Here is a 23,388-nt window from a genome sequence, read left to right as displayed (position 1 = left end):
TTTCGAATTACACAGTCAGCCTCAAATGACTTCAGAGTGACCTTGACCTTGACCCTCAAGAAGGTCAAGGTCATTGACCATTCCCGTCGCTCGTTCTTCGTTAAAAAGTTATTAACAATCATAGTTTTAAAATAAACGCATTATTTCTGCTATACATGTATGATATGAAGTACTATTCTACACCTTTCCCTGTTCAGAAACGTTGAACTTTCCACGCGAAGTAACTTTCACCCCCACCCCCCTGCACAGAGGCACACGACTTCTACGATTATACTGCTGCTATGATAGTACTGTCGGGGCAGACCTCTGTCGACGGTGTGGGTATAATTTATGTACATACTTTAATGTATGTAAATACTTTCATGATGTATGTAATATTTTAATTGGAATTAAAATATTACATACATCATGAAAATGTCCTGTTTTATCGACATCAATTAAGTTCGGCCGTCTCTCCAGTATCGCCTTAAGCTACAATTATGAAGAATATATGCAGAAATAGTACGTTATTTTTAAATTTTTTTTGGTTAATAACTTTTTAACGAAGGACGAGCGACGGGAATGGTCAATGACCCTTCTTGAGGGTCAAGGTCAAGGTCAAGGTCACTCGGAAGTCATTTGAGGCTGACTGTGTAATTCGAAATATTTACCAAATAACAATAATTTAATTATTTAATTCCGATGCCTATTGTTTTGCAGGAATACGATCATCCTCACATATTACTGAAAAACAGCTACAGTCAGTTTACTTCATTAGTAAAGGAAACTGGCCCAGGTATGTATGATCAACTGGTCAAGGTGGCGAAGCAGGCCTATGTAGACAAATATGGAGAAACATGACGAAGTATTGATGAATTCTGATATAATCTTTCGTTAGTTAAATTTCTTAAGATAAAAGCGAATTGCTTAATGTGCCCAGTATACTTATGACGTAGAAGATGTATAAAGCGTACAGAGTGTAACATGTAGAAAAATGTTTGTAATGTAATATTTTTATAAGACCAAAGGGCCAAATCATCTTTCTTTGCGACATCACGATACTTTCGTTAAGTATCATAATGTCGTAATGCTGAGCGTAGCATGCGTCTGAAGAATTATATTTTTGTATCGTTTTTAATAAGATTATAGGGAAAGCATTCCCTTGCCGTAATATCTAATACAAGTTTCTGCCACGAGTAACAATATGAAGTTCTGTAATATTGTTATATTTTTCTATTCTACATTTTTGCGTACTTCAGAAATTACGAATATACTTAATTCTTGTGATAAAGCGAACACGTACGTCAATCAAGGATGAACTGTGAGTCAGTGAATGATGAAGCGTGATTTAGCATAAACACGAAATTGTATGTAAGATAATATTCATGCACACACACAGTAAACTTGCTGTGATCTCTACCAATATCCATCATATATGTTCCGAGCCATAAAAGATCTTATAAGAACGATAGACGATTTTGGAGAAATTAAAATTGCAATACAATCTTTACTGAATAATTTTATAAAAAAATAAATTGAAATTATATATATATGAATATGAGAGGTTTGGTTTATATATGTAACTTCAATTTATATTTTATTTAATTACATAAATTATATATTATATATATTAATTGATTATATATGATTATAAATATTATTTATATATAAGCTTTTTCAGTTTATCTTAAGTATATTATTTATTTTTAAATGTTGATTTTGGAATTATATTGTTTCCAATTATCCCCAATTATTTTCAATGAGGATCTCATAAAAGCTCTAAGATTTGTATAATGATGGATAAATAATGTTCGAACAAATACTCCAATCCAACTCAAATACTTAAACGGTTATTTGAGTTTTACCTGTTATACTTGATTTTGTTATAATGCAGGTTCAACATAAGTGCAGAAACAAATTCAATAATTTTATCTACTGCATTTATCGATGCAACTATGTATATTATATGTTAGGATGAAAGTATATGTATAGAATATATATCGCTCACCATTTGCTATATCAACTTAACTTAAAAAATGTCATTATAGAAAAAGAACGAAAACATAAAAAAGGGAATTTATTTTCAACAAAATATATTTTTACACTACGATAAAATTATCAAAATTGTACTTCGAAATTTCAATGATTTAAAACATTAAAATCCTCTTATTTTCTAGAAAACTTTATCTTTTTTAGTTGTGTCCCTGTTGTAGCAAATAAGAAAAAAAATATATACCTTATAGTAAGCATTATGAAAAAAATATAGTAAAATACGTGATATAGTGAATGTACGTTATAATATGTACTGTTATGTAATAAACGTAAGTATCACGTCAATTACCTATGATAATATATTATATAAGTATAACATAGCATCACACACATTTTTGCTAATAATTAATTTTATTAGTAATGTTATTACTATCAATACATATTATACTATTAAAACATATTATATATTAGTGATCTAATAATGTTAGAATAGTATTAATATATACCTCGATATATTATATAAAATAACAAAATTATGTTTGAGGCAAATTACATATGAATATTTACGAATAAATATTTTTGTAAACGATACTTTTACATATTCGATAGGATTAGTTTTGGAATCATCTTTACAAAGATACTTCATGCTTGGAACCTTCGCCACTTTTTTACGGTCAATTATGTAAATTACTGCTCTGTATTATAAAACATTTACGACACAGTTGTACAATAAACTGTAAAAATTGTATAGTAACTTTAAGATGAAAGAGTATGCGCACACGTGATTACGCCGAATGAAATGTCGTATGTCAACAATTAACCAAAGTACAACGAAATATATAGAAAAGAATAAATTGTAAAACACGAGTTTCTTTTTATTAAATTTTTTAATCTCTAAGTAACAATTTGCGTGTGTGCGCGCACGTGCACGCGCGCGTTGCATAATTACGTCACCTCTTTTATATATTAAGTCTATTATCATTTTTGCAATAAATTTTCTATAATTTAATTTTGAAAGGATAATTATATTAAATTTAATAGTTAAACTTTTTAATTTAATGTATTATTTCGCGCGCGTAAAATAAAATTAATAATATTATTATACTTTATAATTAACTTCTGCATTTTAAGGTTAAGATTTAATTATAAAATTAATATAAAGAGAGAGAGAGAGAGTTAATTATAAATTTAAATTATAAAATAAAGTTTTATGAATAAATCAATTTTCATACTAAAAAGCATAAAAAGCCAACGCTGGATGTTTTTGTGAAATTATTATATAATCTTTCTGAATTAGACTAAAATAATTACAAACGTTTCGACACCTTTATCTTTAGTGTGACATTTAAATATACATTATAAACAGTTGACGATAATATAAATTATTATAAACATTTTACTTTTCTCCTAAATTTATCAAATTTAATTTATCGCTGCTAGATCACATTATTTTAGTGTGAAAATTAACGTTCTATATTATATCCTGCTTTCATTTAATACTTACACATCCTGCACTGTTGGATTCGTCTTAATTATTAATTATAAATTAATAATATTATCGATTTTATGTTACGCGAAATAATAAATAAAATTAAAGTTTACTGTGTTAAATCTAATAAAATTATTTTCTTAAAAATTAAATTACAGAAAAGAAATAATTTCCATAAGGTCGATTTTTGGTCTAATTTCAATTTTATTTTAAATTATCGGAATTATTAACGTTTTATTATTGTAAATAATTATTAAAATTAGATAATTTTAGCTTAAATGGACGTATTTGACTTTTGTTATCTTGTAATTAGTCAGCCCTACATATACCACCAATATTCTTATGGATCCAATCATTGCGATTCCTCGCCTTTCATGTTTGGAATGCTTGATTGACGTGAGTTCCCTTACCTCTCACGTTTAATCACGTTTAATCTTCATTTTTATCAGATGTCTGTTCGCTTTACTGATAATGTAACTGCATTATGGATGTTCCGTGAAATCATCACTATGATAGACAAATTTTTCATATAGATGTCTGTAGTGTCCTAAATATCACAAAACTGATGCGACAAGAGCACAGTTTAAGCATCTATATTGGCAATACCATTCTTTAATCGAATCAAAACTAAAGGCTTTGTATCTTATCCAAAGCTAATATTGCTTAAAAGAGATATGTCTAGATTGTAGTTTTATTCATAAAATATTTTTCTTTGTGAAAATAGTGTGTAATTGCTCAACTCAGTAACATGTTCTCTTGTATAAGATGCTGCTTGCTTAAGTTGATACACTCTTATAACACATCAATTGATAAAGATTTTTTAACATTAGACAAGAAAAGTTATTGACTTTTTATTGTTATGTTACAAGATAATATAAGTCAAATACCGTCCGTTTAAAATAATTACCCGATTTTGATGATCCTTACAATAATAAGTCATTATTTCCGACCATTTAAAATGAAATTTAAATTAGACCGGAAACTTGCCTTATGAAGACTCCTCCTTTATCAGTTTTCTTAAAAAATTACAAAATTGGTAATGCACTACAAGTGAATAAATATGCTTTTCTCAATAATGTTCACTTTCAATTTTACAATAGTAAACATTACTGCAAAAAGCATTTACGCACTTGCAGTGTATTACTAATTTCATAATTTTAAAAACTAATTTTAAGTATTTTAAAAGTTAATTACATAGTAATAATATTATTAATTTTATATGACGCGCAAAGTAACACAAATAAAATTAAAGTTTACTAATTACATTTAATAAAATTAAAATAATGTGTAAAAAGACAAATGTTCTAAATAAAAACAAATCATTATTAAATTATCATTAAATACAAATACTCCAAATAAAAATAAATTATTACATTAAATGAAAGCCAATATTAAATGGAAATTGTGTAGACAATATGTGTTAATCAAGATTATAAATACAGACGTTCCGAACTTTTGTTGGAGTTATCTTCAGTGTAAATTGACTAATTAATACAAATTATTGCGCATACATTGAATACAGCGCAGATATCAAGTCATGAATATAACGTCGAGAGGTAAAAGTTATCGACGTACTTACGTCTTTAGTATTTGGTAGAATACTTATTGTTAATCACGCGCATAAGTAAAAAGAAAACTGAAATATTAAATGATTACTGTGACATTATCGTGCTTAATTAATACAGAAATAAAAATTACGTTTGTAATAAAATGACGGTGACGTAGTTGAGTTAAGTATAAAAGTGTGCAATACGAATTATTGTTCTGAATTTGTGAGAAACTGAAAGACAATAGGTGTGTTCGTATATACTTAGTTAACAATAAAACCTAGAAGCATCAAACTTTCGTAAAAAGGATTATATAAAACAACTAATAAAATTATTTTATTAAATTGAATTAAAGAATTCACATTTGCTAAGAACATTTTTAAAACTTTTATTACAAGATGAGTCATTCATAATAGTTCGTTTGTTTAACTGTCTTGTGTGCAATATCCATTTAGACTTTTTATATATTGTTTAAAATATTATTAAAAATAGTTATTTATCTAATAACTATCTAAACAATTACTAAATAGCTAAATTTAGTAACATTTAACTTAATTATAAAATAATTTTATAATTTAATAAAATTTTACTATAAAATGAAAGAAAAGAAGAAAAGAGAAAGACGAAATGCATTATGTTGATTAATTGAGATACGTGAAATGCAGTAAGTGAGAAAAGAAACAAGAAATGCATGTAGTTGTACAACGTATGGGACAGTTATCACTAATGTTTCTCGTATATCATTATCAGTAATACCTAAAGCCGATATGAAAAGCAGCAACACAGTTACAGGTTCCAGTAAAGAATTAACTATTGAAAAGCGTGTCTGAAGAAACGGCAGGTAAGAGAAGGAGAAAAAACAGACAAGAGAGAGAGAGAGAGAGAGAGAGAGAGAGAGAGAAAAGAGAAAAAGAAGGAAACAAAAATGCTGATTGTTTTCATTTTTTCTTGTTAACTCGAAGCGTCGCAGATTTTGTGAAACAGTGCAACAATATGGATAAGGACACGAGCAACATGAAGCCAAATCCCAAAGAGACCGCAAATGTCTTCAGTATTCTATTTTTCTGGTTTGTCAAAATTCTTAATTAAAAAAAAGAAAAAGAATAAAAAAATATCTTTTGCTTTTTACAAAAAAATTTAGTTTTTAGAAAAAAAAGACTTATAACAATTTTTACTTTCTTAGAAAAAAACTTTCTTGTGTTTTTCGAGAAAGAAAATATCTTAATTTTTTAAGATAAAATTTTCTTTTTAAATAGAGTATTTCCGCTTGTGTTACATTAATTATTTCTAATCTTATAATTTATATTTTACGTTTTATATTTTAAAGAAATAAAACACTGCAAATTTTTACCTGTTATTCAAAAGATCGACATAGAATATTTTATGTTTATTGTTAGTTATACCTTTATCATTTTTTCTTCTCCGTTAAATTAGAAGTGTTAAATTCTACCTAATTTGTTTTATTTTTAATCATTTAGATCACCTGCTGCATAATTAATTTAGCTAAAATAAAGTACAGTAAACAGTTTAACTAATGCAAATTGTATTAAATTTAGTTTATTAAGATTAAGTGTGTACGATAACGACACTGTTTACTATAAAACTAAGCAATTTGATCACAGAAATGGATTTACATTTTGACACACATGGAAGATAAAAATAACAAAATATTGTCTAATTCAAGCATTTGCTTAATTAGCTTTGCTCTTGTGATATTTAATAATAAATATCAGCTATTATTTGTTATAATATACTTGAATACATATTCAGTCTTCGATTTTTTGTGTTTTGTGTATGTGTATATATATATATATATATATATATATATATATATATTTATCGTTATTGCTAAAAAGAAAAAGGAATCATATTTTAGAATAGTTTTTCTTACTGTAATATAATAATGAAGTATATACCGAAAGCATACAGATTGTTTTCGATGCGCACAGGTGGATGCGAGAATTATTTGTGACAGGATCTAAGCGTGATTTAGAGGAATCTGACATTTATCGACCAATCAAGGAAGACGAATCCCAAAAAGTAACCGATCATCTTGAAAAGTGAGTATTACTTGCGATGGTAACAAATGAATATATATTAATAAACACACATTATGATGCTCGTAAAAATTATAGTTTTCTCTTTGACTTTACATGAAATAATTAAATGAATTTTAATATTCTGTATAGAATATTAAATTCTGAATAGAATAGTGTGCAAAATGTCATTATTTAAATACCTTATTAAAATAAAGTTAATTTGTGGAATATGTATATATAATTAGATTTTGTTTTTATTATTGTGTGAGCAAATTCTGCATTTCGCAAAGATTAAATGATATGACATTTTATGCATTTATATTGGATGCTTTTAAGTAAGAAACATAGATGACTCATTGTTAGTAACACAGTGAATTATTGCATTCTTGTTAGCCAATATTAAACAAAGATAAAACGCTTCAATGTGTTATGCTACGTCATCTGTATTTTGCTGGAAACCACCCATTATTTATAATATAATTTTGATAATTATTCTATCTTGCGGCGTCATTATTTTACAATAAATATTTATAACCCTTTAAAGTAAAAATGCAGTTAAATACGGAAAAAGTAATTTAGTGTTAATAAAATTTAACTATAAATCAATTTCGTCGTCTTTATAGAATCCTAGCGCATTTTTTTCAGATATTGGAATTGCGAGCTAGATAAACTGAGGAACCTGGAATATACCGTAGGCAAAGACGGGCAGAAAGTGCCGTTAAAAAAGAATGCTCGTCCGAAATTGTACAAGGCGATCGTTAAAACTTTTTGGATTCCATATTTGATAATTGGAATCTGCGTATTTATCCAAGTATATCGATACATTTATAAAAAAAGTACCACATATATTAACATTTGTGATTCTTACAATTATAGTTTAATCGTGTTTATTTTATGATAAAAAGAAACATTAAAATTATTCCCACGAAGAAAAAAAAACAATTGAACAATTTGTTGCGTTAGATGTTAATCTTTCGTGAGATTAGTTAACAATGAAGAAGCAAATTAATTGATTTAAGTAAATAAATCTAAAATATCTCTCTTTCTTCTTAGATTTATTAACTTCAAAGTTATGAAGTTATTTCTAAAGCGCTATTAATTTTAAAAGTTTAAAATTAATTTCCATTGGGAAAACTAATACAATACTAGTACATTGAATGCAAATCAATTTACATATTTATATATATTAATAAATAATTTAACTCTTTTAATTACGTAATCCTTATTAACATGATAACTTCAAAATGTTAAAAGGATTAAATTATTTATTAACACTAAAAATATATAAACCAATTTTCAGTCAATTGCACCAGTGTTACACTAGTTTTTTTCCCCAATGAAAAATGCTATAAATTTCAACTTTTCTATTTTTAGTGCAGTGTAGTACGCGTAGCAGTACCGATCATTCAAGGTTGGATCATTAACTACTTTTCCAATAATTCCAACTTGAAGATAGAAAAAAGTGAGGTGCTGATCTACATCGTTTTGATGGTCATCTGCAGTTTTATCTCCGTTATGATGATGCACCATACGATACTGCAATCGTTGCACATCGGTATGAGGATTCGCGTCTCCTGCAGCTCCCTCCTCTATCGTAAGGTAATGTTGCGGATTAATTTGCATATCTCTCTATGTGTTAATCAAAATTCTTCCTAAAAAGAGAAAAGAACTGTTTTTTTCTATATGTAGAAAGACTGAACTGTGCTTACTTTAATTAATTAAGTGATAATTGTGCAATAATTTTACGAAATTAGATCAACACGCGAGATTTTTTAATGTTGCAATCTTGAAATTTTGTCTGGCAAGAAAATTTATTAAATATAAAAAAATCGATTTAAATTAGCTCTTTTGGTGTTTAAAGAAGTGACTAGTCGTATTGAATTCGTTATCTCGCACATTTATTGTCTTTCATTGTCAGTCATTTGCATACACTTGTTATCTACCATTCTCGAGTTTCTTGTGGAAAAATGTGGAATTTAACACGTTCAAAATGTAAAATCACAGGTCACTATAAATGGATTTTCTTTTATTTCTATAATCGCTCAGAGCATTCAGAGCTAAATTTCTGACATACATTTCACACGTTTAATCATTATGATTGATCTATGAATTGATTATGTTCAGTAATAACTCTGTTTTTCTGTGAATGTGTAATTGTATACGTTAAAACATTCGCCAATTATTCATTAGTATAATAATTATTTCCTATTTTCAGCCTTTGAAGATCGGCTTTGATCTAAAATTTTTTAAATTTTAATTTTCGTAGAGTGACTTTGAAACATCATTTTTATAATACACGTATTTTTTGTATTATTATAGATAAAGATATGACAAATGAATACGTGGTGATTTATTGTACAAGCCAGATATCTTCTTCATTATGCATGTCCTTCGACTCCAACCGATAGTACGTTTGCTGGTACCCTGCGAATATGCATCACGGAATGACACATGTCTTCCGGTACTTATCTCTGTCGAAATATAGCAAACTATTATTACGTAAATAGAGAGCAAAACCCAGTTAAATGGAAAACAACAATTTTTACATGTTGCAATAACACAAGTAGAACTTTCGTAGTTTAAAATATTTCTTTTCTATTGTGTCTTAAAAATAAATTTTTTAAAAATTTATATTGATTAAATTTTTGTATCAATACAATTTTTTAAATAATACAAATCCTTGTATTATTTTATGATATTACGTAAAACAAGTTAAAGTTTAAAAAAACGGAATTCATTAAAAAAAATGTATTAAAATGAAAGAGAATACAGTTTTTTAATATATCTTTTGTATATTACAAACACAGTTTTTTCTAATTATATAAAAGTAGACTTTGTGTAATTATTTATTAAAACTGTTGCAGTTATTACGATTGAATAGAGCATCTATGAACCAAACCGGTACCGGACAGATCATGAATCTTCTCAGCAATGATGTTAATCGCTTCGACCAATTAACGGCTTTCCTAAATTACATATGGATCATGCCTTTCCAGGTCTGAAATTATTAATCATCTTCATTACTTTTTTCAAGTAGAATTGCTTAAGTTAATGTCAGATCATTAAGGTCATGGCACATATGTAAGAAACTTACGACGTAAGACTTAAGCAGTAAGGAAATCAATATGTATTCGTTACTGCACACATTATGATCTCTGCTTGTGATTGGTCGATTTACATCTTAAGTTTTTCAATATACTATGGCCTTAACTCTGTTTGAACAGTTGCAAAGCATTTATTGATTATTTTTATCAGTAAAATGATTATTTCAATGAAATCTGTTATATCAGATGTTATGTCAGATTGCGACAGAATGCCAATGTACACGGAGAAAAGGATTTCTTAAAATTTACCCTGAAAATATAGTAATTATGGTACAATACAATAAATTTAAAGATTTTTACCATTGATATTTTTTGAAGATATTTATCTTTCATCATGTTTTTGAGCTATGGAAATATCATAAAAGTCGAAAAAGCCAGATTCTGCAATAAAACGTATATAACTGATCTGAACAAACACAAGGTCATACAATTTTCTCGGTCAAGAATGCACAAAGAAATTTGATTGTGAAGTAGTTTTTTTTATCAAGAAAGGAATTGTTGATATTAGCCCATTTATCTTCATCCAGATAACACACATGTTCAAAAATGAATAGTACATGTATATAAAATATTTTAAATATTATATATATATTAATGACATTTTTTTTTAAATGTCTAAAGTTAAAAATATGAAATCGTCTTTAAGACGTTTTATGTCGTGATTTTAGACTTTGCTGTCTGAGTATTAGCTGAATCCGACTTTTTTACGCTTTATGCTGTTCTTAAAGTTCAAAAACATATGACGAAAGATAAATATTTTCAAGACATCAAGGACATTAAGAGGAATGTGACAAATGCTCTGAATAATATTCCAATCACGACTTTAAACAAAGTTTTAAAGCTTCGAATCAAGACATGTGATTAATATATGATAATAAATGACAAAGATATATATATATATGTATATTAATGGGGATTGTACTCTGAAAGATCAATATAACATTTTGTTATCTGAGGCGTTTGTATTTTTTTATTGCCATAGTTCGGAAACTTTATTGTCAGATTATGTGTATTGATGGACTGTTAGCAGATTAGTAAGGATGCAGATAATTATAAATCTCTATTACTTATTAGTATTATATAATTAATCTCTTTTATAGATTGTTGATATATTTATAGTTATTAATTAGTTTGACTTATATAGAAAATCCATACATTTGTATTTTACAATTTCGAATTAGTCGTCTAGATTGTAAAGACTAGGATATTTTCCTGTTTTCTGATTTGGATGTTGCTTTTCACAAACTAACTGTTGGTCGGGTTTTTTCACAGATCATAATCATAGGAACAATAATGTGGCGAAAGATCGGTATTTCGGTTCTTGTTGGCATTGGATCGCTATTAATTATCGCTCTAGCAGTACAAGGAACCTTCAGCGTGCTGAGCCGCAGAATCAGAGCCCTGATTGCGCCACTGACTGACCGAAGAGTACAGTTACTGAGTGAACTTGTAGCTGGGATACAGGTATATATTTACGGGATATGTAATTATATAGTTATAATTTATTTTTAAATAAAAGAACAAATGGTTTAAAATGTTTATTTTAATGTGTTTTAAATAAACGTTAATTATGAATTGTTTTGAATAAGCGTTTTTTTGTTAGCAGTTGCTGTATGACTGTAATCGAAAAATAACTTTAATAATATCAAATGTAGAGAATAATGATAATAGACTAGAGGGTCACTAGACCTCACACTAGACGTTTATTTCAACAAATTATAATTTTGTAACAATAATATTTAAAAGCCTAATAACTTAATCAATAACTATTTAATCGTTTACAATTTAACTTGTCTGCTACAGGCGTTGTTAAAAATATAACGTCTAACTCAAACAATTATATAATTGTTAGCTCAAACTTTTAAAGAGTTAAAGCATAATTATCAGACAATTACGATTATTTGTGCTCAAACTATATTTTTATATATTTGATAATATACTTTTAGATATTTGAATCTAATTACGACAATTATTAAGTGTTTAATAATTATTGCTTTTAATTAATACATTATTCTGTATCTAACTGGGTATTACAATATTGAATAATTAGATATATATCATAAAAAAAATATCTTAGTTGCAGACGATAATCTTTCAACAGTTGCAAAACGGCTTTTTTTATTGCACACAGCCAATATATATTTCAAGATCAAATAACTATATAATTCACAAAAGTAATAATTGTTTAATTAATTGAATTGTCCGATAATCAATCAAGTTGTTTTTTTCTTATAGTATTATGATAAATATTACATTGTGTTAAAAGATTTCTATTTTTCAACATTTAAATGATAATTTTTATACACACAGTTTTAATTAATGAAAAAAATATAAATTAAAATAATTTCATCTTTATATATTATAGATTTCGAGAAAATAAAACTTTTATTATATTTTAAAAAACTGTACAAATTTAAATAATTTCCAACCTTTATGTTTTATATGTTGCGGCATAAAACACATACTACCCAAATGTTAAGAAATGGAATTAACCTCGTACATTATAATAAGTAAATTTTTGGTATTCTTTACTAATACACTATTAAAAAAAATTAAAACGTTACCTTTTCCATTCAGAAAAATTGACAAATTTCGAAATAGAATAACTTCTTCAAAAATCTCGATAATTTGATACGAGACTTTACTCTATTTTCTTTATGCTTTATTTTTAAAAGACGTTTAGATGAGTAAACACAAACATTCAAGTGTCAATTAAATTTTACAATAAAATTTTATGAAACAATTTTACAAGATTATAACTCTCATTTCAGGTAGTAAAGATGTATGCCTGGGAGAAACCATTCAGCAAGATTGTTTCGGTGACCAGAGAGCTAGAAATTCAGAAGATTAAATTTTCGTCTTACGTGCGCGCAACATACTTGGCTATTATAGTTTTTACAGAACGATTAACGCTCTATTTTGCTTTGATAACGTTTGTTCTAATGGGGAATGATCTGACTGCTGACGTGACCTACGAAATGTCGACGTACTTCAACATGCTTCAACTCACTGCCGCGTTGTACTTTCCGCACGCGCTGATAATGCTGGGCGAATCGATGGTGTCTCTGAATCGATTAGAGGTATAATTGTTTTCAAATTAGTGATAAATTCTTAAATCCATAATTTTTCTCATGTCTATTGTCATGTAATTGCTAACTAAAGTGAGCTTAATTTTTACAGGACTTTCTATTGATGGACGAAGTAAACATGGGATGCTCGGAGAAGACAACACAGTTGCAGTGTAAATCTCCGAAATCAAACGAAGAGAATAATGCAGAGAATCAAATAGATAGGTACATCTCAAGAAATGGGAGTATCGGTCTTTCGGAACCTCAAGGATTATCTGATCTTGCGGTCCACGTGAAGCTACAGCGTGTTTCCGCCAATTGGATTAGTGGCCAATTGCCGCCGACTTTGTGCAACATTAGCTTAACCATCAAACCAGGTCAGTTATGCGCTATGGTTGGCGCCGTAGGTTCCGGCAAATCGTCAGTGTTACATCTGCTGCTGAAAGAACTGAATCCTGGTGCGGGGTCAGTAATCCTCACCCAGGGCCCTTCGAAGAATAATTTTCAGGGCAATGTGTCTAACGGTTACTTCACGAGTAATCCGAATCTGCGCATCTCCTATGCTAGTCAAGAACCCTGGCTCTTTGGGGGTACAGTGAGGGATAACATATTGTTTGGCCAGCCCTATGATAAGACCAGATACATACAGGTAGCTATGGTCCAAAGCAATAATTGTTGCAGATACTGTACAGTGTTTATGTATTTCTATTGCATATTAATATCAATTTCTGAATGTAACATGTAGCAATTCTCATATTCTTCCGCAATCAATCACATTAAACATAAATTACGTTTTAAATTATGAAATAAAAGAAGAATCTAAGCAAGTGTTATATATTTTGCTGAATCTTTAAACTCTATATAATTCCATTTAGATAAAAAAAAATGTCTAATATTTGCTAATTTCGAAATTTTTAGCATTTCCTAATTTCATTTTTTGATCGACATTTGCAAATGTTTTAGGTGGCAAATGTGTGCGCTTTGACGAAAGATTTCCAGCAGTTTCCGCAGGGAGACATGACATTGGTCGGTGATAGAGGTGTATCCCTGTCCGGAGGTCAAAGAGCCCGAATCAATCTCGCGAGAGCGGTTTACAGACAGGCGGATCTCTATTTATTTGACGATCCCTTGAGCGCTGTGGATACTCACGTTGCCAAACATCTCTACGGAAAGTGCATCACCGAGTATCTTCATGGCAAGACGAGAATACTCGTTACCCATCAATTACAATTTCTCAAACGAGCTGATCACATTGTCGTGCTGGATCGAGTGAGTCATATAGAATATTCTTTAACCATCTTTATTAAATTGAAAAATTTTTAATGAAATGGGAAAGGGAGCTATGAGCCAAAATGACGTGTTCATGTAAAATTATATTAATATAATTAAACATTTAGAATTGACATATCTTTTGGTTTCAACATTGGAACATTATTCCCAGCGTAATCGCAAAAACTCACTTTAACTTGTTTAACAAATAGTTCAAATACACTGCTGGTAAATTGCTGTCGCTTCAAGATACGCATGCTTAAAGATAAACAACAGCGTATACAAACTAGTTGTTAAATAATATTATTACGTTGTTATTGCTCTTGTGAAAAAGTATTCTAAAATGTTGTTTACATTTAATAAAAAAGTAGTTCTTGCAACTGTTAAAAGATTATCATCTGTGACTGAAGAATTTTTTTTAAATCTTTGGTATTGGCCCAGTTAGATCCAGAAGAATGTGTCAATTAAAGGCAATAATCATTAAGCCTAATGATTATTACCTCTGAATCATATTAATTTTGATCTTTCAAAGACTTAAAGATATATTTTGAGCTTAATAGATAATAATAATTATCTGTTTATCTGATAATTATAATAATCCTTTAACCGAACAAATTATGAAGTTAAACGTTACCGTTTACAGTTCTTTTGATAAAAGATAACAAGAAATTTTTTAATTCATACATAAACTTTTAAATTCAAATGTTTGAAGTTTATAAGTTATAATTATATTTAATTAAAAGATTTTAGGCAGTTAAATATTCTTTAGATTAAATATCCTAATTTTTTTTTACTTAAGGGCTTCGTGAAGATGCAAGGAAGCTATAATGAAATAGTAAAATCAAATAAAAGTTTCATTGGGATGATGGACAATTTAAGTCACGAAGCGCAAGAAAAGCAGGAAGAAATGAGAAGAGCTTCAGAAATGTCTAGAAGAATCACGGTAACGAGACGAGTCTCGAAACTATCGACTGCAAGTTCCGCCATTGTAAGCTTATCATTGCGCATTTTTAATAAAAAACTATAAAAACCGAAATTATTTATATGTTAATTTTATCTAATAAAAATATAGACTCATAATACAACAAAATAATTAAAAAAGATCTGGTCGGCATATTCGTATTAAAAATATTTTAATTCATAATTAATAAAGCCAAGTGAAAGACATCATATAAGAAATATTGCGAGGGAAGTTAAGTAGCTTTTAAATAATAGTTACTCTTCTCAATATTACTTTCTTCGGTTCTTATTAATTCTGACTTCATCAAATTTCTCTCATATGGTGAGGGACCTTTAAATAATTAGATTGTTATCGTGCCATCATATAGCACTCGGACATTGATGATGCTGATTATATGGAAAACAGCCCAGAAGCCGAGATAATGGCACACGGCCAAATATCTGGCAGAGTATACAAAGATTATCTACATTATGGCGGCAACTACTTCACGCTATTCATACTGCTGCTGCTCTTCATCATCAGCCAGATCGCCACTACCGGGAATGATTACTGGCTGTCATACTGGACTGCCTTGGAGGATGTCAGGCGTATTGGAAACACTAGCGATGAACAATTCGCGAACATGTACAATAATAGCTTCCTTGGGTCGATCTTTACGCTGAACTCGGATGGTCTCCTCGGAACTGTGGATGCCATATATCTATATACATTCTGCATCATTGCCTGCACCGTTACCACGCTGTTGCGTAGCTTTCTTTTCATGAAGGTCTGCATGAACTCAAGTCGCAACCTCCACAATACCATGTTTTCTAATCTGTTGCAAGCGCGTATGTCTTTCTTCCACAATAATCCTTCAGGTAAGCAAATATTGTGAGATTTAATAAGTAAACGCTGTACTTCTGACAATGATTTGGAAAAATTCATTAGTAATAGTTTCTTTTTTTAAATTCTTATATATAATATAAAAAAATTTGTCGGACTTTTATTAAATTTTCTGTATATTTAGAAAATTTTTTAGATTTTTTTATGTGAATGAAACATTTTTAGAAGTGCAGTAAAAGTATATATCTTTTAAAGAATTTTAACAAAAAAATATTTTAACAAGGAAAAAATTGTTTCCTCTATAAATTTAAGATACAAAGAATTGTTGAAATATGAAAATTTTGGTAATTATGCAGATTAAGGAATATTAGGATCTGTGAAACCAGCACGACATTCTGTCAAAAAAAATTACAACAGTTTCAATAGAACTTTTCATAGTTCTACAGATCCTTATAAAAATAAACATTAGTTCCGCATTTGTAATACTAAAAAAACATTAAAAATGAAGATATGTCGTGCTAACTTCGAGAATGTAGCACATTTTCTTTTCTAAAGTACCTTAATCTGCATAATTACCAAAATTTAAGACTTTACTTTGAATCCGGATGCAGAAAATGAGTATATTTTTATTGAGTTCAATATTATCTTAATTGATGTAAAAATTCATTATTGTTATCCATGAAGAAATAAAATGTGATGATTGACATTTATAATCGCTTTTCGTTATATTAGTTATATCAGAAATATGAATCATTGAATTTGTATCAATTTTCATTTCTAGACTTCAATTCTTTTATAGATCTTGCTGACAATTAGCGATTTTTTTGTGTTCCAGGAAGAATTTTAAACAGATTTTCGAAAGACATGGGCATCATGGATGAGTTGCTACCTAAAGTTATGTTGGAGGCACTTCAGGGGTGCTGCGTAGTGTGTGGTATAATGATCATGGAAGCGATAATCATTCAATGGATGCTGATATTCATAACGATAGTGATCGTCTTATTCGTTTTCGTGACAAGGTTCTATTTAAAGACCGCTCAGAATGTCAAACGTCTAGAAGGCGTAAGTAAGTATTGGAGCGAGTAACTTCATTAGAAAAAAAGTGTAGTATATATATTAAATCTTTGACGTATAAATTTCTGGATTGTTTAAATGTTATCAGCAAATTCAGACTTCTAAATTTTTACTTCTTTTGAAATCTAAATTTTGTAAATCCTAGAAGTGATCAAATTTGCGTTTCGGTTTTCAGCGAAAAGCCCTATGTTCTCGCACGTGAACGCCACGCTGAACGGATTACCGACGATCAGGAGCAGCGGCGTCGGAATCGAGCAGATGATGAGAAAACAATTTGATATGTTGCAAGATCGTCACAGCGGCACGTGGTTTCTTTTCTTAACGTGCGCGTCGGCCTTTGGAGTTTTTACGGATATAGTCGTATGCCTGTTCCTAGCTTGTCTTTGCTTCTCTCTAATACTGATAAATGAAAATGGTAAATTATAATAAATTAACAATTTTTAATTATCTATATAGAAAAATTCTAGAGTAAAACTGATTGCTATTGGATAGCTTTTTCTGGCTAAAATTAATTAGATTGAACTTGTTCAAAAATTGTCCAAAAAATACTGACCATTATTCGATAGCTAATCTAGCTGGCTATAAACTATGAATGAAAAGAAAATAGAGAAGCAGTAAATTACAGCGAATTAATAGAAACAATCTTTTAATATTTAAGCTTTAGTATACTTGTCGTTATTTCTACGTGTGATTATATAATATTTTAAAAAATTTATTTGAATAATCTTGAGGGAGAGAGAGAGAAAGATCTTCGAGCTATGTATTTCAAGTCTTCTTCTTTGATCTTCATACCACAGGTAGTATAGCTGATAGCCAAGCAGGTCTAGCAATATCGCAATCGTTGATCCTGATCGGTTGCTTGCAATATAGCATAAAACAGTCCACCGAGACGATGTCGCTGATGACTTCCGTGGAAAGAATTTTTCAATACACAAATCTTCCTAAGGAAGAAACTATTACATCGAACAATCCACCGCCACCTACATGGCCATCCCAAGGACAATTAATCTTAAAGAACGTTAACATGAAGTATCATGAGGACGATCCACCAGTTTTGAAAGTAAAAAAAAAAACTGATATTCATTCTGTAAATATCTTTTGTGTTTTATCACGTTATCACGTTTTGCAGAATCTAAACGTATCCATCGAGCCTGGCTGGAAAGTTGGGGTGGTTGGACGAACAGGCGCCGGCAAGTCTTCCTTAATCTCGGCGCTCTTCCGCTTGTTCAATGAAGGTTTAGAAGGAGAGATCAAGATCGATGATCGAGACACAAGCACGGTGGGCCTGAGTGAACTACGCTGCAAGATCTCTATTATACCACAGGAACCTGTGCTTTTTTCCGAGAGTTTACGTTACAATCTGGATCCGTTCAATCAGTACGACGACATGAAGCTGTGGGAGGTGCTGCGGCAAGTCGAGTTGAATGATGTCGCGCTGGACCACGATATCTTCTTCGGCGGTCATAACTTCAGTGTCGGCCAGAGGCAACTAATATGCTTGGCCAGGGCCATCCTAAGAAACAATTGTTTGCTCGTTCTCGATGAAGCTACGGCCAATATTGATTCGCAGTAAGTCTTGACAATTTTTTAGTAGTAAGATTATTTAAATACCATTTTATGAAGGAAAGTAGTTTTGATTGTTTAATCATTAATGAACATTAATAAATTATTGTATTAATAATTCAAATATCCTCTATTATTAATTAAGCTATTCATTTTGTGAATAATTGAGTATACTTCCATAGTATATTAGAGTACATTTTTTTGTATAATAAATCCAAGATGATAGAAAAAACAGATTTTAAAAAAGACAGACTTTTCAAATTGGATAATGATATCAAATTTCTAACAAACGTCTAGGTTTTGTAAGATGCTCTTAAAAGCACGATTTCAAATTTGCTCTAAATTGGTAATTCTATTTCTAGCACCGATGCCTTAATTCAGGATACAATAAGAAGTAGTTTTAAAGAATGCACCGTCATTACAATAGCACATCGTTTGAATACAATTATAGATAGCGATCGGATTATTGTAATGGAGAATGGATCTATCGTGGTAGGTCTTTCGTTTTATAGCTAAATTTTTATTTTATGAAAATCTTGTAATCAGGGAGGAGACTTAATTTGCATTTGAAAGATAATTAGAATTGTTATAATAACAGGAATTTGGTTGCCCGTACGAGCTGTTGCACGACAAACCGGACGGTTACTTTTCACAAATGGTAGAGAAGACGGGCAATCATATGGCGCAAAGTCTTTTGGAACAAGCGAAGAAAGCTTGCGAGAAGAATAACGATCATCGTGAATTAAACTTATCGGCGCAAAATACTAGGAATGAGAGCGATATCACAATTACAGAACAGTCTGCTTTGTAGCTTTTTCTACCAAGAAAATCTTGCATAAAAAAGTACTCCAAAGAAACCTGTCGTTTTTATAAGGACTATATGTATTCGGCTGATGGTGGCGGGAATCATGTTCTCACTGTTGAGGTTCAATATAGTTTATATATCGCCATTTTAAAGTATAACAATACATATATATATACTCATGGAACAGTGAGAAAGATAATTACGGAAATCTGACAATTTTTAAATTGCATTGTGAATATGTGTTAAACACCATTGAGAATGTGTGCTGTTGAATAACATTAATCGAGAACATGATCCCCGGGTCTTCAACTTCGATGAAACTACTACTATAAAAGCACTACTACAAAATAAATAATATTAGTACAAACTCACTTTTTTAAAAAAGATTAAAAAATGCTCTAAGAATTAAGTGCTTCTCAAATGAAATCTAATTGTAAGTGATATGTTGTGTTACGTATCTTTTTATTGTTTTTAACTCAAGTAATAGTTTTTTAATTCTTCTTCGAAAATATTCTTTTTGACGATCTTTTTATTTCAACCCAAATAATGGCAACTTTAATTCTCTTAAATATTATTTCTCTTTGAAAAAGTCTATTGTAACACCGACGAAATATCGAACTCTTATGAATTTAAAGTTCGTGACTGTTAAAATTTAAATGATTAAAAATAATAAACTGATAATATGGGGTACTAATTTCATAATTTATTCGTTTTGTAGACATGTATACATGTTTTATACTTAATAATACTCACTTTTTATGGAAAACTGTAATTTTAACTTTATCATCCGAGTTTGATCGTCAACAGAAATGAGAAGAGGAAAAATTATAATTTTTTGGCAATATATAAGATATTATAACATTAAAGGTATGTGTACTTATTTGTATAGCATTTATATTTTAAAAGTCACAAATTTAATAATATATTATTGAAATATTTATAATTATACAAATATATATATAAGAATCTTTTTACGACCGTATAATTGATAAACAATAATAAGAAGAAAGGAAGCAACGAAGTAAAGCCATTAACGGTCAAAGCTAGATCACAATGCTTATTATAATGTGTAAATTTTATATACCGCGTATGTAGTTCACTCAATCGCGTGCCGAAAATTTTTTCAGACTTACAAAACGCAAACCTTAAACGACTACCGCGGTAATATCATTTTAGTTAAATTGTTAACTTTAGTTAAATCTTTTCTTCTTATTATTGAAATATTTATGTTAATAATCGCAAATTTTTATTAATTATCGATAATGTCATTGTTCTTCAATTATTCCTCGGGGCCCTATTGATAGTCATAAAAATTAGCATAGGGCCGAGCGTCTTTAATATAGTAGTATCTTGTCGGTGACTATAATACGTATTAATACCCAAATACTAGTCTTGACTATATATTATACATATATATATAACAAAATTAATTTCTATCAAAGTAAAAAGTAAAAATTCTCTCATGTGGCACTATCTTTGTTATTTATTTAACTCTAATGATTTGATATGAACAAATGGCACGCCAAGTTAAATCTCACATCAATCATAATTTGATTTTACAAATATATGAAATAACAAATGAAATTATAGTTTACAATTAAATATAATAAAATTATAGCTTTTTAAATTAAATTAAATTATAATCAAAAAATTCATCTGTCTCTTCAAAAATTTTTTAACTTACTACGTTGTAATATGTTAATAACTATTATATAGTTTGTATCTTGTGTGTCGTCAAGTTAGAACATTTTAATGTTGTTTAAAATAAAGGTGTTACTGTTAAAATAGTTATCTGTTAAATCATTATTAGTTTAGTATCAAGTAAAATTTTTTACTATACAAATAGGAAAAAGGAGAAAGAAAAAATAAAATACGATAAAAAATAGCGTGAAATGTAACTTGAAAAGAAAAACAACATTACGTAGCTGTATTTGAATAAACAATGTATAGGACAGTTATCGCAAATGTTTCTCATACGTCACCAGTAATGTGTAAAGTCAATATAAAAAGTAGCGGCACAACTATTGATTTCAGTAAAGGATTAACTATTGGAAAGCGTTTATCGAGAAATAGTAGTCAAAAGAAGGTGAACAACGGAGAAGAGTAAGGGAAAGGAGAAAGAAAGGAAGAATGCTGATCGTTTTTTGATTTTTTTCTATTAACTTGAAGTGTCAAATTTTGTGAGTAGTGCGACAACATGGATAAAAACACGAGTGACATGAAGCCAAATCCTAAAGAGACCGCAAATGTCTTCAGTGTTCTATGCTTCTGGTTCGTCAAGATTCAATATATTCGATAAAAGAAAGAACAAAATGTGCAAGTCTTTGTTTCTTGCGAACAAATTTAATTTTTGCAAAAGAGAAGAGATTTCGAAAAAGCAGAAAAATTTTATTTTTTAGAAAAAAGATTACTTTAAAAAAGAACTATAAATAAAACTATATTTTTCCAAAAAGAAAAGAAATGAAGAATATTTTCGCTCCTATTGTGTTAGCTATTTTTCATTTTACATGTATAATACACTTTACGTTTTACCTTAAGAAAATGAAAAAGCATTTTGCAAATTTTCCTACTACTCAAAAAAACGATGTGTAACTTGCGTCGAGTCATCCTCTTATCTTTTCTTTCTTTACATATTAATTACCATTTGCAGTAATTAATAAAATTAACTGTGTCTTTATACAGTTGAGTCATATTAAATTATTATTTATTATTAATAAATATATACATGCACTTGTGTTAAATTGTCATTTTCGAATATAAGAGGAGAGATTGATTAATTTTCTTCTTAGACTACATAAACAACCATGGTTTTTCTGATCGCACACCGTTAAAATAAATTTACAATGGAAAATACACATATATAAGGTGTTCGTAAAGTATCTACTTAGAGCCTTTAATTTTCTGAATTACATATAATCATATATTTTAGCGTTGAGGGAAAAAATTATTATTTCTAGATATTTCAACATACTTAAGATTTACTGCTAAAAATCGATACATAATTTGCGAGATATATACCTAAGTATGTATCTAGAATTTTTTGTGATTTATACATATATTATCATTATTGGTAAAAAATAAAAGAATATAGTCGTTCTTTTTGGACAGTCTTTGTACTGTAAAAAAAATGTGAAGCATAAACTGATGTGAATCATAAATTGTGAAATAGATCGTTTTTTATTTTCAAAGGTGGTTGCGAGAATTATTTACGATAGGTTTCAAGCGCGATTTGGAAGAATCCGACATTTATCGACCAATCAAAACAGACGAATCTAAAAAACTAACCGATCATCTCGAGAAGTGAGTATCGCTCGTGTTAATATTAACAAAAATTCATAAGTGAATGCATATACATATATTATAAGTAATGGCGCTCATAATGTTTAAAGTTCTCACTTTCGTTATAATGAAATAATAAACAAATCTTAATAATTTTTTTTAATTACAAGTACAATTAATATTATTTATGCACATATTGTATAATTTCGATATCTATATTCTATTTTAAATCGCTATTATTTTATCTTAGATAAATATCTATCCTTTAAATTCTTTAAACTAAAAACATGCAGCAAAATATATGAAGAAAGTAAAATTAGAAAGTAAAATTATTAATTTAATACTTTTCTAGAATCTCTCTCTCTCTCTCTCTCTCTCTCTCTCTCTCTCTCTCTCT

General features: G+C 29.0%; 2 protein-coding genes across 2 annotated transcripts in view; both read left to right on the top strand.

Moving 5' to 3' along the window:
• Positions 1-5,633: 5,633 nt before the first annotated feature.
• LOC108771545 (multidrug resistance-associated protein 4) lies at positions 5,634-20,129 on the top strand. Its single transcript, XM_018536860.1, has 17 exons — positions 5,634-6,074; positions 6,957-7,067; positions 7,692-7,857; positions 8,421-8,665; positions 9,928-10,042; positions 11,423-11,614; positions 12,922-13,230; positions 13,331-13,867; positions 14,182-14,487; positions 15,287-15,475; positions 15,816-16,305; positions 17,106-17,336; positions 17,520-17,759; positions 18,142-18,404; positions 18,474-18,913; positions 19,270-19,399; positions 19,506-20,129. The coding sequence occupies exons 1-17, from the start codon at positions 6,001-6,003 to the stop codon at positions 19,716-19,718; spliced, it is 4,251 nt and encodes a 1,416-aa protein (XP_018392362.1). The 5' UTR covers positions 5,634-6,000; the 3' UTR covers positions 19,719-20,129.
• Positions 20,130-21,909: 1,780 nt separating this feature from the next.
• Positions 21,910-23,388, top strand: part of LOC108771540 (multidrug resistance-associated protein 4) — an 11,975-nt gene continuing 10,496 nt past the window's right edge. Inside the window, exons 1-2 of the mRNA XM_018536855.1 lie at positions 21,910-21,983; positions 22,902-23,012. Coding sequence (XP_018392357.1) covers positions 21,910-21,983; positions 22,902-23,012 — 185 coding nt within the window. The remainder of the gene's footprint in view (positions 21,984-22,901; positions 23,013-23,388) is intronic.

Source organism: Cyphomyrmex costatus, unplaced genomic scaffold (genome assembly GCF_001594065.2).
Source record: "Cyphomyrmex costatus isolate MS0001 unplaced genomic scaffold, Ccosl1.0 scaffold160, whole genome shotgun sequence".
NCBI lineage: Eukaryota > Metazoa > Arthropoda > Insecta > Hymenoptera > Formicidae > Cyphomyrmex > Cyphomyrmex costatus.
Note: the sequence above shows the minus strand (reverse complement) of the source record. Positions and strands in the feature narration are given on the sequence as shown.